This window comes from Aulonocara sp. 'chitande type north' Nkhata Bay, linkage group LG16 (assembly GCF_057382095.1).
Source record: "Aulonocara sp. 'chitande type north' Nkhata Bay isolate Kocher_YH1m ecotype deep benthic linkage group LG16, A_spYH_male_GT1.1, whole genome shotgun sequence".
Taxonomy (NCBI): Eukaryota; Metazoa; Chordata; class Actinopteri; order Cichliformes; family Cichlidae; genus Aulonocara; species Aulonocara sp. 'chitande type north' Nkhata Bay.
This window is the reverse complement of record NC_141359.1, coordinates 38,774,792-38,789,053: the sequence shown is the minus strand read 5'-3', so window position 1 is coordinate 38,789,053 and position 14,262 is coordinate 38,774,792. Positions and strand designations below refer to the sequence as shown.

The 14,262-nt window shown below is 41.7% G+C and overlaps 1 protein-coding gene across 5 annotated transcripts in view; it reads left to right on the top strand.

The window, feature by feature from the left end:
- LOC147312089 (neuropilin-2-like) overlaps positions 1 to 14,262 on the top strand; it is a 96,048-nt gene that overhangs the window by 77,708 nt on the left and 4,078 nt on the right. The window contains exons 14-17 of one of the 5 annotated variants that reach the window (XR_015125289.1): positions 1 to 35; positions 138 to 234; positions 1,760 to 1,792; positions 6,739 to 13,988. The exon at positions 1 to 35 is cut by the window's left edge and continues 234 nt beyond it. Coding sequence is in view for 4 of the 5 variants with exons in the window: in XM_086265689.1 (XP_086121815.1) it covers positions 1 to 35; positions 138 to 234; positions 1,760 to 1,792; positions 6,739 to 7,118 (545 nt within the window). In the remaining variant the exon portion in view is untranslated. Of the gene's footprint in view, positions 36 to 137; positions 235 to 1,759; positions 1,793 to 6,738; positions 14,058 to 14,262 lie in introns of those variants that run through there. The other 4 variants (XM_086265688.1, XM_086265689.1, XM_086265690.1 and 1 more) reach the window with 4 other exon arrangements.

The window sequence follows — 14,262 nt, the reverse complement described above, 5'->3', positions numbered from 1 at the left end:
GCACCATCCTTCCTCGAAGCCCCAGAGAATATCAGGTAGATAACCGCTGAGTGTTAGCGTGTTTATGAATCCCTGAATTAAGAAGCTAACACATAAGCTGAGCTGTAATCACCTGTATGTCACTTTCTCTGGTGTAGGTGGTGTTTGAGGGGTTTTTTGAACACCCGACAAGAGGACATATCAGAATAGACAACATCCACATGAGCAGCAGCGCTGACCTGGAGCAGTGTGCACGTAAGTCCCATTCACCTGTTGGCACCTTCATTAATATGCTGGTCAGTGTTTCCGTCTGTCAGCTATCACTCTCTCCCTGCTTCACACCGGAACATTTATTCTGTGTTTTCGCCAGAGAGCGAGAGTGATGGGGGAGAAAAAAAAATCATAATATTTCTCATTTACACACACACACATCAAAAAAGTGAAGCGCAAAAAAAAGAAAGTAGGTCACAACTGCCCTTTGGGCATGGATCCTTCACTATCTTTTATTATATCTCCCACTATCTCCTAGTCTTTCCCTGTACCACCCCATCCTGCTGTTTCCTTATTTGCTCTCGTTTATCCATCTCCAGCATTATCTTCCATTCAGTCTCTGCAGTCGACCACTGAAAATAACGTGCGTGCTTGTGCTTGATTACTGGAGAGACTCTCTACTCTGGAGCAGAGAGACAGTAGTTAACCAATGAGGCTGCTATCAGCGACTGCTGTCGGCTCACTTGTAACAATTTGCTTTGCAGAGAAAAAAGGGCAAATTTCCATGCACTCCACACGCTGGGTTAAGTTTGAAGTCCTTCATATTTCCTGATTTCACAAAAATGTATGTGAGTCTTGGTTCAGAAACAACTTTGTTTTTATTGTAAAAAGATTTAAAGGCAGAAATGAGTCGTATTATGGACTTTAGGACCAGTCAGAATATATTTGCCTTTAGTGCTGTAGTGCATTAGTACACCTTTAAGTCAAATGTTTCTGTGAGTCAAAGACGCTAGTTTTCTCACTACCGCTTCTTTATCTGTGCTGTAACTAGTTTTCCCTTCTTTTTTCTGTTCTGTCACTCTTTCTCACTTCCATAAAAGATGCCACGTCCTCCAGCAAATAATAAACAGCAGTAAAATTCAGTCCGTCTTCCCACGACCCCTTAACTTACCTCCACCCTTCCTCTTCATTCCTCAATTTCCCTTCTCGTCACTCTGCCCCTCACCCTTTTCACCCTGTTTTCCGTCTGTCTTTTTCTTCTGCCGTTAAAATCCCAAAGGAAAGAAAGAGGATGAAAACGCTGTAGAAAAAAACTTTTAAAAAAAGCGCAATCGGGGAGAGAGGGAGAATGACAAAGCAAAGAGAAGGTGAGAAATGACAGACATAACAAGAGCCACTTTCCCTCTTCCCTCCCTCTTGTCTGGCTCTCTTTATTTTCTTTCCATTTTGTAAAAATAACTGTCATCCTGGAGGATATATGGGCCTTTGGAGTCTTAAACTACCTCTGAACTCGACAAAGCTTTATTGAGTTACAAACGCCTTAACCAGGACTGCGGTGCAATTTTGCAACTCTATTAAAAAACATTTGTGTTGACATTCATTAAAACTATCAGCACCATATAAATGTAATCATCTATAATATAAGCTGAGGACATCTGTTGTTATTTTATTGCATTTCATATTGTGAAGGAAGCTTCCAACGCCATGGGCGACACATATCCTTTCACATTTACTCTTGCTCCTCGTCTAACTTAGCTTCACTAACATTTGTTTTTCCTTTCTTTTCCAGAGCCTTTGCATGCTTTACTTCCTGGCCTGAAAAGTAAGTTCTACTTCATGTGCATTTGTACTTCCTGTGCCAACATGTCTGTGCTTCCTGCTTTGTTGCTTAGCTCAGCTTGCAGCACTGCAAACCCTGTTAGTGCCTTATTACCATACAGGCTTCCACAACACACACTGTTAACTAGATAGGGGGTAAAGGTATTACTGTGCATCATTGCACATGTGCAGTACTTCTTGTAGTAGCACATGTACAAAACCAGAGTGGAGTGGGCTTTGTGAGGGGACAGGTTTGCAGGATGGATCCACTGCATTTTTCTGGCACGACTCCTTGCATGCTGGGCTGAAACACTTGATTTTGTAGTTTTTTTGAGTAAAAATAGATTTTTTTGCCTTCACACAAACAAACACGCACATGAATACATACTGCAACAGTAACACTTGACTAGCAACAATGTGCAGCTGTAACAGAGGGTGTTTCAAATATGAGCAGTGCACTGAACCATATTTGTTACAGTTTTTAATTCTTACTCAGGTTGTGTTTCATTTTATACCATAAACAATTTCTCAGATGATGTAGGGATGAAGGTTAAATCACAGGCTCAGGGTTAAATTGCTGCTTCTGGTCTGTTTCTTTGGTGTCAGTGAAATTGCAGAGCTTTTTATCAGTCCATCCATATTTGTCTTTATAATCAGTCTTTCCCATCATAGTTTCCTTTATCCTGATTCAATTTCAACAGCTTAGCATCCTCTTTCCCTGCACATCCAGCTGCTCCTGGTCCACACTCATTTACGCCTCATTTTGTCTTTCCTTCTCCTTTCCCTGCCGTCCCCTCTCCTCTGGTCCCTGATCCCCCTTACATGAAATGCAGAGCACATCACACCCAACTTTCCTTTTTTCTCTCTCATTCATCCAGAAATAGGCTAGTCTGAAAAACGATAAAAAGTCTTAGAGCGATTGTGCTACTGGATCTCTTGTTTTCGAAGTCTGGGTTGGGACCTAAACCACGAGCTGTTTGTGCTTTTGTTTAGACGCCCACAAAATACACATACTGGTCTCTTTGAAGACTTGCATATAGAAACTGGACTTCAGATTCTACCTCATGCTAACAAAACTTTTGACCACTTGGAGAATATAAAGGCTTTTTGGTGATTTGGTTCATGGAAGGCTGAGGCTTAAACCAGAGGACTCTGCTTTTATTTTGCTAGTTTCCTCAAATATTTCTGTTTGTGTGTGCGTGCGTGTGTGAAAACTATGAACACATAGTGTGAACTCTCAGAAGCACTTCTTATTGTCCGGCACATTAAGCTGAATGAAAACACAAAGCCATCCAAGCACCAGTGAAACCCAGGAGACAAGTTCAGAAAACTCACATCACCTGACTCATACCCCGAGTATTTGACCTAATCCTCGCTTTATCTTAAACTGTCATGTGACTCCCAGCACGACAACACCATATTTCTTGATCCTGACCCCCAGAAAGAAGGATTAAATTTCTCCTTTTAAGAAGTGATCTCAGCCCCTTTAGGGTTTCTCTCTGGGTGAGCAGATAAAGTTACACCTCAGGCGTTGTTTATTCTTCTTAGTGTCTCGATGTGAGACAAACAAAGCGTAGTTGTTTTTGACAGTTTTAAAGTTGACCGTGAGAAATATTCATGCTGTCACAGAAAGCTTCTGTTAAAAGGAAGCAGTGACGAAGGCTTAATCTGAATTTCTAAATTGATTTTAAGGAAAACAGGAAACCCCGGCACAACCAAAATGATTGCACTATATGAACTTACAGTCTTGTTACCTTCGAAACTGTTGCAGCTCTGAGACCACCAGCAGTCAGATGCCATCTTCAAAGAAACTTTGGTGCATGGAGATGGTGAAAAAACGATAATAAGACTGAGTCGGCAATTACATTAAAGCTGTTTGTGATAATACAGATGATCACAGTGATTACCTGTGACGACATAAGCTGTTGTTGTTTACATATACAGCATCCAGACAGAAACTCAAAAACAGAAATTCCTCCATGCGCAGTGGCGTAGTTGCTGCAGGGCGGCATCGGCAACCTTTTAAAAAGATATACAAGTAGAATAAAACCAGATGGCAGCCAGTGGAGTCGAGTCCCTAATGCAAAGACACAAACTGCAGACAACTTGTGCTCATCAGTGGAGGCTGACCTGGATTGCAATGTGTTGGCAATATGTCTGCACTCATAAATAAGACAGCAAATATCAGCAAACATTTACCAGTCATTCGCAGAGTGACTGCAGTCGCTACAAGTCAGTGATTGTTTGATTGGTTGCCCCCTGCCAGGTGACCTGTGGGTACTGCTGCAAGTAGTCGCCAGATGCAAAAACACTCAGTGCACTCATAAGCAACCAGCCATTTTCCTAAACGCCTCAGTCGGCTCCGTGAAGGCGACGCCGCGCTGTCAGGCGCTGTCAGGCGCTGTCAGGTTGTCCATCTGTGCCAGTCCGGTGATTTGATACCTCAAATTTGTGTCTTGAACTCAAAGGTTAACTGATTATATGTTGGTGGTCAAAGGTCAAGATCACCTTACAAACCAAGCTTTTGGCCATGACTTCAGAGGTCACACGCTAATTATTACAAAATGTCACACAAAGGTCTAATGGGATAAAATGACAAAGTGGCGATACTTTATATCCAAAAGGACAAAGGTCAGCTTCACTGCAACATCATAATGTTGTGCAAAAACACTTTTGTGGTCATTACATGGCAACCATAACTCAGGAACAGAAGGGGAGATGGTGACAAATCGCATTTGGTCAGACGCTGATTTGGCAGCACTCATATTTAATTCGTAGAGCGTTCACTACACATTATAGTCCAGACAGACGGCAAGTTTTTTACTATAAAATCTTCCCGGTGGATTAAAATGTACAGTAAAAATATACATACATATATTTAGAAAAAGTTTGATGTTAAGAAGACGCTCGCAGAAACATTTGAAAGTGTCTGTTGGAAGCTATCGGTTGATTATTGCACACACACTCGTGCGTCTACACAGAGAAAAGGGGCTTACTCTGGTTTTCTGCTTTGTTTGTGAAGTGAGAGGCCGGCTTTGATGCTAATTAAGTGATTCAGAAGCTGTAGTTACCAAGCATCCCTTGAAAGCTACACGTTTTAGCTTTAGCAGCCGTTCCCCTTTGCTACCTCAAAAAGCAAAGTAACGGTCAACTTTTTCAGCCCTGGAAATTATTTGTCAGTTAATCCACCGGTGGGAAGACTCTCCGTGCAGCGCAGCTTTACAATCACAGCCAATTTTAAACCCTTAAAGAGTGCGTCTGAACTTCAAAAAAAGACTAAATTAAGCTTACTGGTTCCGTGAGGTTTTGTATCCTGCTTTGCAACTCTCCTCCATCTCTTATTTCAGCTCTTTTTTTCTCCTTCTCTCTCATCCCATCTAGTCCTCGCTCGCCTCAGTTCTATTTCCTCTTTTTTCCTTCCTGTCTTTCTTGCTCATGCACCGTCTTTCCTTTATTCTCCCCCTTTCCTTTCTCTCTCTCTCTCTTCTATAACCTCTCTCTCAGCGGGTTTCTTTCACTGCGAGTTGACAGAGTATTGAACTTTCAGACAAACCCTTTAATGCAGGATTAAAGATATCATGGCAGGATTAGCGCCCTGCCTTCTCTTCCCCACCCTTGCACCCTCTCTCCTTTCACTTTCTACCACCCCTCTCTATTTCACTCCATTCTTTCCTCCAATAATGCCTTCTTTCTTATCCTTTCTCTGCCCCTGTAATTTCCCCCTCTCCCTCTCCATCTCTTTCTCTCCGCACTCAACTTCGGTCTGATCTTGCCCCGATAAAAATGCCGCATCCCAGCAAATACACCCACTTAACACTCCCCGCCCTTTGTTCAAGTCGCCCAAGCACTGCATAATCAAGGCTTTGCATTCTCTGATCCAATCTGAACGCATGGCATGGGCCTTTGCGTGTCAATGTGCAGCTAATGCTTGTGATGTTTGCATAAATCAAAAAAAGAGAGAGAAGAGTTACAGTAAGTTAAATATTTTATAAGAAATGAAGCCTTTAATTGGTTGTTTAAATATTAACACACAGCAAAATGTTAAAGCTAAAGTGGTTTTTGCCTGATTTATTTTCTTACCTTTAAATAGCGGCGAGCACGAGAGTTTCGGCACACTGCCCTGTAGAGTAAATGACCCCTGCTTCTGTTGTTAGGTCTGTCAAGCTCTTTGTTCTCTCCAAGTTTACAATGATTTTAGGCAAACGCTATAATAAATTAGCTCTAATTAAAGCTGAATAAGCAAAAATGTTCTGCTTCTGTCCTCAGAAGACTTTGAACGCTCCTAGTTTTCGTAATGAATTCTTTTAAAGTGCTGCAAAACACATTTTAAATATGGATATAATAAGCTAAATTTCCCCTTACAAACAGTCTGGATTCTCACACCTTAATTATAGATGTGAAAGATGTGCAAATAAAGAAGATATCAAATGCTGCCATCTTTTTTAAGAAGGTATTTCGGCCACATTCAGAAGCCTTTTCAGGCTCCAGGTGGAAAATTCTGTCCAAGTAGAATTAGGAACGAAACCACAAATTAGAGTCCAACTAAACAGTCATTCTAGTTTTAATATTGTTAATTATGATAAGGAGGCTTTTCTAACATAAACGACTATTAGCATACGTGAGCTGATAGCCAAACTAATATATTTAGTTTATTACCAGAACAAAGTGTGTTTGCCTTAAATAAAACTCATTATTATTAATAGGAAAGTTAGCCAAGCATGTTAGTGTTGCAGTTTGAAGTTATAATGTTTGAAAAAGTGTCACTTTTACTGCAGCAGCATGCTTCAGTGTGTGGAGATGCTCAGAGTTTGACAGACCTGCCATGCTCACTCACACTCTGACAGGGGTGAAGTGAACATAGATCTCTAAATCTGAACTCTTTAATGCAGTCTGCATGCCTGCCTTGCTCATCTACTGAGCCAACCAGTAATGTGTCCTCCTGCCCTCCAGGGGGTGCCATATCTGGAATGGAGCCCACAGTAGACACAGTGGTGGTGCAGCCAGTCCCTGCCTTCTGGTACTATGTGTTGGCGGGAGGCGGTGCCCTCTTGGTGCTGGTCAGTATAACCGTGCTGGTGATACTGTGCTGCCACCGGTACCACTGGGCGACCAAGAAGACCAGCAGTAGTCATCATCATTCGGTGACGTACCGCAACAACCAACTGCCATATCAGCAAGGTCGCCAAAACTGGTACCAGAGCCAAAACCCAGGCTGTAATCTGATCCATAGCCCTAACCAAAACAACCTGAACCCAAGCACCGGGCCGAGTCTGGAACCCATGCTCACCATATCACTGGAGAAAGAGGACAGCTACGATTCCCAGTGTTGAAAAGGCCCATCTGATTTAATAGTATGTTTTTTAAATGAAGCGATCAAGGGGTGTGAAAAGAAGCCGTATTCAGCATAATCACTGCGCTTCACTGATGAGGATCTGCACAGAGGCACTCCAGTGCACGTTGCTGACGGCTGATCTAATTAACTGATCGGCGTACACTAAACTGGTAGAAAGAAGTCCTGACATTAAACTGTACCCCTGAAGAGCAGATGACAGAGCTTCGGTTGTATTTCTGATGGCTGAAGAGGGCCTGATAACGACACTGTGGGGCAATTTTTTTTATGTCGAGCGTAGACTGGCTTCTATACCTGAACCCTGAAAGCGAGCTGGATTATGACCACAGTAAATCACAGTAAAGGTAGTATGAATAACAGGCTGTGGATGACACACACTGCATTTACATGCAGCGTACAATGTCAGGGTTGTAACAGCATATCCTCCACCTTCAGTAAATGTCAGAGCAGGATCTGTCTGTCTGCCCCGCTCTGATCTGCAGCTTGGACATTGCCTGTCTCCAGATACCCGTCAGACAGAGGAAGGATTTACACACAGGTAGAAAAGACACGCTGTGTTTGTGTGCAGCATTAAGAGTGATGGCTGCTTCTCCGGGACTGAATGAAGCCCAATTTTATTTGCCCACGTGTGTTTGCGAGACTGAGATAGTGACAGAGACAGATTAATAACAAAAAAACAGGAAGAATTAGTGTTGCCGGTCCAGCTGTGACAGATAGACAGCTGCACATGCACCCTGCAGCTCTGAGACGGCTCACGTCGCATCACATCAGCTGAAACACGCTCACCAATATATGCACGGACACTTCTGAGATTTTCAAGTCTCACATGTTACTTTGAGTGTGTTTTTCATTACATTCTGGATATGCCTTTTTAAAAAACGTGCTTTAAACCTATAACCTCCGATATGAGGTAGTGCCTCTGTGTCCAGTAAGAGTCTGAATGGATGCAGTTTGACTCTACAGTTTGTTGCCTGGATCTCGTGGATAATCTGATGCCTGTGTCTGTCAATGTTCAAACTAAACACCCGTGTATGTCTTGCACACATTAGGTTGGGTGAATGAAACAAAAAGAAAAGAAGTACTATCGTGCATCATTTGAATGTGGAATATTGTTTTTCTTAAATCTCTGCAAATACAACAATCTACAAACAGTCTTTACTTTCTGCACATAATTGCCAAGGCCTTTTTTGTTTCTAACACATCCAACACTGGTATCCAGTCCGATAAATGAGACCAAACTTGCTTTGATAAAGAGCATTTTACAACTGAAGCCTTTTGGAAAATCATTTATCTGCTTAAAGACTGCCGACTGATTCTAGAGCAGCAACAATGTAACTTTTTCTTTATGTATTTTCTGTTAGGGGTGTAACGATTCTCCAGATCCACGGTACAGTTCATGTTTCTTTTGAATTAACGAGAAAAAGCAGCAAACAGGTTTTTGACACGATTACCTACCTTCACAGGACATCACTGGACGGGAGGATTAGGGCCACTGAGGAAAATATTTTTGAGTCGTCACTTTTTCATCTTCAGTGGCCCTAATCCTCTCCTGTAGGCAACAGCTGCTTTTAATCAGCTCCACATGACCAGCTATCATAAGCAATACAAAGTCATGTCTATTTAGCACATCATTATAGGACGCAACATCTGTCTGTCAGCTGCTAATATTCATCCCATATTTGCAAACGCATGCTGTTTATACTAACACAAAAATGCTCCAGTAAACAGACGCTCATTTAAACTGGATTTTACAGCAAAGCTTGGCTAATGTACCAGACGTGACCCTGCAGTTAGTCTGCCATGGCTGTCACGTATGGTCTGTCTGTATTTACAGTCTTGCACTGAGTTGATGCACTTAACTTTTACATCATCTCCATATCGTATCAATAACAAGATGAGAGCGCAGCGGCGGTGAGGTCTAACGAACGAGGCCGTGGATGTATCGCAAATTTAGTGTCTGCTTCCGAACTGTTACACCCCTAATCGGCATCTGTCACTCACTGCAGTGATGGTCTGTGTAGTGGATAGAAAAAGTCGACACACCTGTTAAAATGTCAGGTTTTATTGAGACCGAGATAAATCATTTCCAACATTTTCCATCTTTAATGTGACCGACAGTTTATCCTGTACAGTTCACATGGAAAACAAACTAAAATCCTTAAAAGGAGGGAAATCTCACATTTAAAGTAAGCTGGTTGCATTACACAGCATTTTGGAGGTAGTACTCTGTCAGCATGGCACATCGTAAATTAACATTAGTGACCCTCTCCAAACTGGTTGTGAGGGTGTCGCCTGTGCACAGCCCTCCTCAGGTCACCCCACAGGTTTTCTTTTGGGTTCAGCTTTTCTGGTGATGATATTTTTGATGACTTGGTGAAATTCATATCGATCTAGAACTTTCTAGCAGACACCTGAAGGTTTTGCACCAACGTTGGTTGGTATTTGAGACTTGTTCCCTGCACCTTGACTACTATTTATTTAAGTTCCCCAGTGCCAGCTGAAGAAAAACAGCTCCAAACCATGATGCTGCCATCACCGTGCTTCACAGTGGGTCTGGTGGTGTTTTGGTGATGGGCACTTTCTGGACTGTGGCCACAGAATTCAGACCGTAGAACATTTTCCCACATGCTTATGAAAGAAGTGAAGGATGCAGAAATTGTTGTCACGTGTGGTTAACGTCGCGGTCAGCCTCTTGGCAACCTCCCTGACCACTTTGGAGGGGCACCCGGTCTCTTTTAGTCAGTAACAAAGTGTTAACTAAGCAAGTGTCAGAAAAGTCGTGTTAGACCAGCTGAACTTTATTTGATTGTAGTCAGAATCTCTTTAACCGATGGCAGGTGTGTGCTGACTACTGTTTGGCATGATTTTGAATGTCATTGGTTAATTTTCTATGCAAACCAGTTATAAAAGGACGTGCAACCACATTATTTCATTATTTATTTATTTATTTATTCCCTCCGAAACGTTAACAGTTTGTTTTTAAATTGAACTATACAAGTTACAAGTCATATTAAAGAAAGCTCTCACCCCCCAACCGGTCACGGCAGATGGCCCCGCCCCTCCCCGAGCCTGGTTCTGCCGGAGGTAACTTCCTGTTAAAAGGGAGTTTTTCCTTCCCATTGTCGCCAGGTGCTTGGTTATAAGGGGTGTCTGATTGTTGGGGTTTTCTCTGTAGGTCTTTATTTTTGACTATAAAGACCTTGATGTGACTATTGTTTGAATACTAACAACATTGAAATGAATTGAATGTTTCGTCTTGGTCTTACTTGGCATTTTAACAGGACTGCTTTCATAAGTTTGATTGTGTATTTAATCAGCAAGTGTAACATGATGCATTTCTGATTAGCGGGTTCATATTTTTGCAGTGTAGAGAACATGAGCACTTTTCTTCTTAATTTACTTACATCTACTGTGAATCTTTTCATAAATTGATTAATGTTCTTTCTGTCCTTCTGTGTTGCTGGTGCACACTAGTCACACTATAGTTGTTTTTATACTTGCTGACTAAAAATTATATTCATTCTGCACACTGGGATGAAAAAAACTATTCGGTGTCATTTAGTGTTTTGAAAGCTTTGAAAGCTCTTTTAAAGCTTCTAGTTTGAATAAGATAGGAGCTCATAATAAAGCAAATCTAAAGTGTTAACGTGTTTTATGAAGAATGCTCACATGATGTCAGAAAAAATCTATCTAGATTGTGAAGCTGACGGTGTATCAGAGTGGACTTCACAGCATCTCTACCCCCTACATCATTTTGTTCATGCCCAAATCCCTGAGCCTTTTTATCAAAACCCACTTGTTCCTGTTCTTCTCCTTCCCTTCATTGCAAATCCTCCCAGTGAAAAACACAGGAGAGAAAATGAGAGGCAGAAATGGAGGGGAGCAAAATCTCTCAGAGGAGAAGGGCCCATTAAGCGAGCCCCCTTTTTCTCCAAAGAATGTGCCCAGAGATGGAGGGAGATGAAAGAAGTAAAAGGAAAAAAATGCTCTCTATACTTTCTAAAGATAGATCTTTCTTTTACTCTAAGAGGGAGGCTAACAGGGAGGCAGGTTGTGGTTTGGATTGAAGGAAAGAGAGAATAGATGGAGGAGGGCAGGTTGTTTCAAACACAAAAGCAGATGAAAGAAGTCTTTTGGCAGAATAGACAGCGTGATGAAGCCTCACTGCACTGCACACACACACAGACGAGCAAACGCCATCTAACCACCGCAGACCTCTATTAGCCAAGAACCCAGATTTGCAGCAAGCTCTCAAAACACCGTTATCAAAATCATTGTTTCAGGCATTTTTTCCACACTGCAGATATTCCCCATATTGGCTTATTTCATCATGCTGCATCTTATAAAATGCTGTTTTGTGCCTTAGTCAACAAGTATTTTAGTTATTTTGTGCTTGCATATCCATTTTCAGTGTGCCGAGCCCCTCTCCCTTCCATATCAATCGACTCGCGTATGATTTACACATTATATGACTCATTCTAGCAGCCTTGTGCCATAACCCAATCAATGTGGGGCTGGATTCAAATAGAGGAGTGATATACGGGTGTATTTATGTTGTGCTACCCGTGCACTTTTCCCCTGCACTCTCTCTCACTCTCTATCGAACTTTTGCAAGTTTCTGGCGTCTTTTCATGCGGCCCTTATAAATCAGCCTCCCTCCCTCCCTCCCTCTCCCTTCTCCATCACAGACTACTTTGAAGCCTTTTAATAATTCTAATTAGATAATGGAGCTGATTGCATTCATAAAGCCCTGCGGTAAGCATTTCTAGCCCTGAGGCCATCTCTATTTTTTCTCTCTTTCCTCCTCCTCCTGTGGAAATATTATCGTACAAGCACTCTAACAGGTCCTCGGGCCCCTCTGGAACAGCGAATGGTGCCAAAGAGCCATCCCTGTCTCTTCCTGAATAAAAAAGATCCTTTTTTATTTTTCTCTTTACTAATTGGAGAAGGGAGATAAAATGGGGCTACGGGGAGTTTTAATCTCCTTTCAGATCCATGCGATGATTCTTCTCAGGATCCTCGCCCGAGGGCTTTCAGCCAGGATCATTAGAAAGCGTTCAGCAGTCATCCAAAGAGCGTCCAAACCTCTGGTTTTTATCCTGATTTTTTCTTCTTATCTTTCTTTAAGTGATTTAATGTTTTGTCAATGCTTGCAGTGAAAAAGGAGAATTTAGAGCGTGGAGGGTCTGTAGTCAGGCAGCAGATTTACAGACGTGTCGTCTTTTGCATTTCAGTAGGAACCTTTAAAACATAATTACAGCACGGCTACCAGGTTCATTAACTTCTGAATAACTGCACTGTTTTTACATCTAATTACACGAGAGTATTAATTCATTAAAGTCTGCTGCTGACGCTCTCTTTAATCACTTTTTAGTTTTGCAACCTTTCATGCTTTCAGCTTGATTGTAAATTTAGATACAACCACGCGTTGAGATTTTATCTTACTTTAGTGTATAGCTTTGTTTTTTATTTCTTAATGAATTAAATGTTTCTTCTGTAAATCTGTTGGAAGCAGAGAGGCTTGATGATTTTGAAACACGGCCTCAGATGAAGCTGAGTTTAGTTCACTCGCTCCGCCTGAGTAAAATCAGCCTTGAGGCTGTAAACTTCTTCATCCCCGGCCTAAGCCACATTGCTGTTATATTGCTTTTGTGCACTTTCTCTGCCTCTGTCAAGATTTGATGGTTGTCTTTCAATGTCATGCACTTTGAGGACATTAAATATTGATGTCAGTCAAATAACTACATTTAGAAACGCTCCACTGTTTGCTTAATTGAATGCACTCAATTAGCATAGGATTTGTTTGTCGTTTTAATATTTGAAATGAAATTAAAATTTGGTTAATTCCTTTAGTTTGTTCTCTAATTGGGTTTGAAAATCAATTTTTAGAAAACAGTCTTTCATTTAAACTCAGTTCTACGACATTCATGAGCGAATAGTGCAGCAGGTGTCATTTAAAGGAATTCATCTGTAAGCTTTGAAGAAAATATGCAAAGTTTGTAAATGCAGTTTATTGAAGGTGTAATCGCAAGATGCCAAAACTGTCTCACAGACGAACAACTTTATCTAATTGAGGAAATGAAGCTTTTTTCATATGTTCTAAATGAGTTTTTCACCTTTTATCTTCTGAATATCTATTACAGTTTCACTTCATAATGTGTTTTTGATTCCTCTGCTCTGGCAGTAAATGATTATCAGCTGCTCAGATATTGCTCCATTTATTTCTGGGGACTGTAACGTCAATTTCCTTGAATAAAACTGAAGAAGAATCGAGCCCTCAAAACCTCCAAAGCCTTGCACTCTGGCCTGCCTCGAACATTTAAAGTGGTATTTTAGCTTGTTGAATTTCACGGTCTTGGAATAAAAAGAAAATAAACTGTGGTGAATGTGAAGGTAATAAAGGTAATATTTTTCTATGAAACTGTTTTGTGTGCTTTCATTTTTTTAAATTCAGCCTCCACTCGCGTCTTTCTTTTCATTTCTAAGCAAATAAAAAAAAGAGCACTGATGCTTATCACATAATGGAAGTTGCTGGCTTTACGCAGGTAGTCTGGGAGAAGAGTTCAGTAAGACTGGATGTTGTTTTTCGCCGATAGACCGAGCGCGGAACAAAACAGTTTGGAGGAGCTTTCTTCCCTGATCTCTTCAGAAAGTTTAAACTCTTTGAGCTGTTTGATACCCATCTACAAATGCAGCGTAGACACGGAGCGACGTTATCGCGGCGGGACTCTCGAGTAGCTCCAGACGGTTTAGATTAATACTGTTATTCTTTCTGTCTCTTTAACAGATCCCAGGCCAATAGATTTTGAAAAAGATCCTGTTTTCAACCACAAGCCCCCCATCAACGAAGGTGAGGTTATCCTCCTCTCTCCTCGCAGCCTCGGGCTATACTGGCTGTTTTACAAGTCTCACCCAAAGACAAGTGAAATTGCTCTTTAAGGACAGGCGTGCCTATGGCTCCTCCAGAAAAGAGCCCGTGGCAACGGTGACAGACCATCTCTGCTGTGTGCAAAGAAAGGAGACGAGTGTGAGCGAGCTGGCAAAAGCGCATGTCTGCGTGTACATACGGTGTGCGTTCTTCCTCGTCCTCCTCCTCTTTCATGTTCCACGGCAGACAAAGTGAG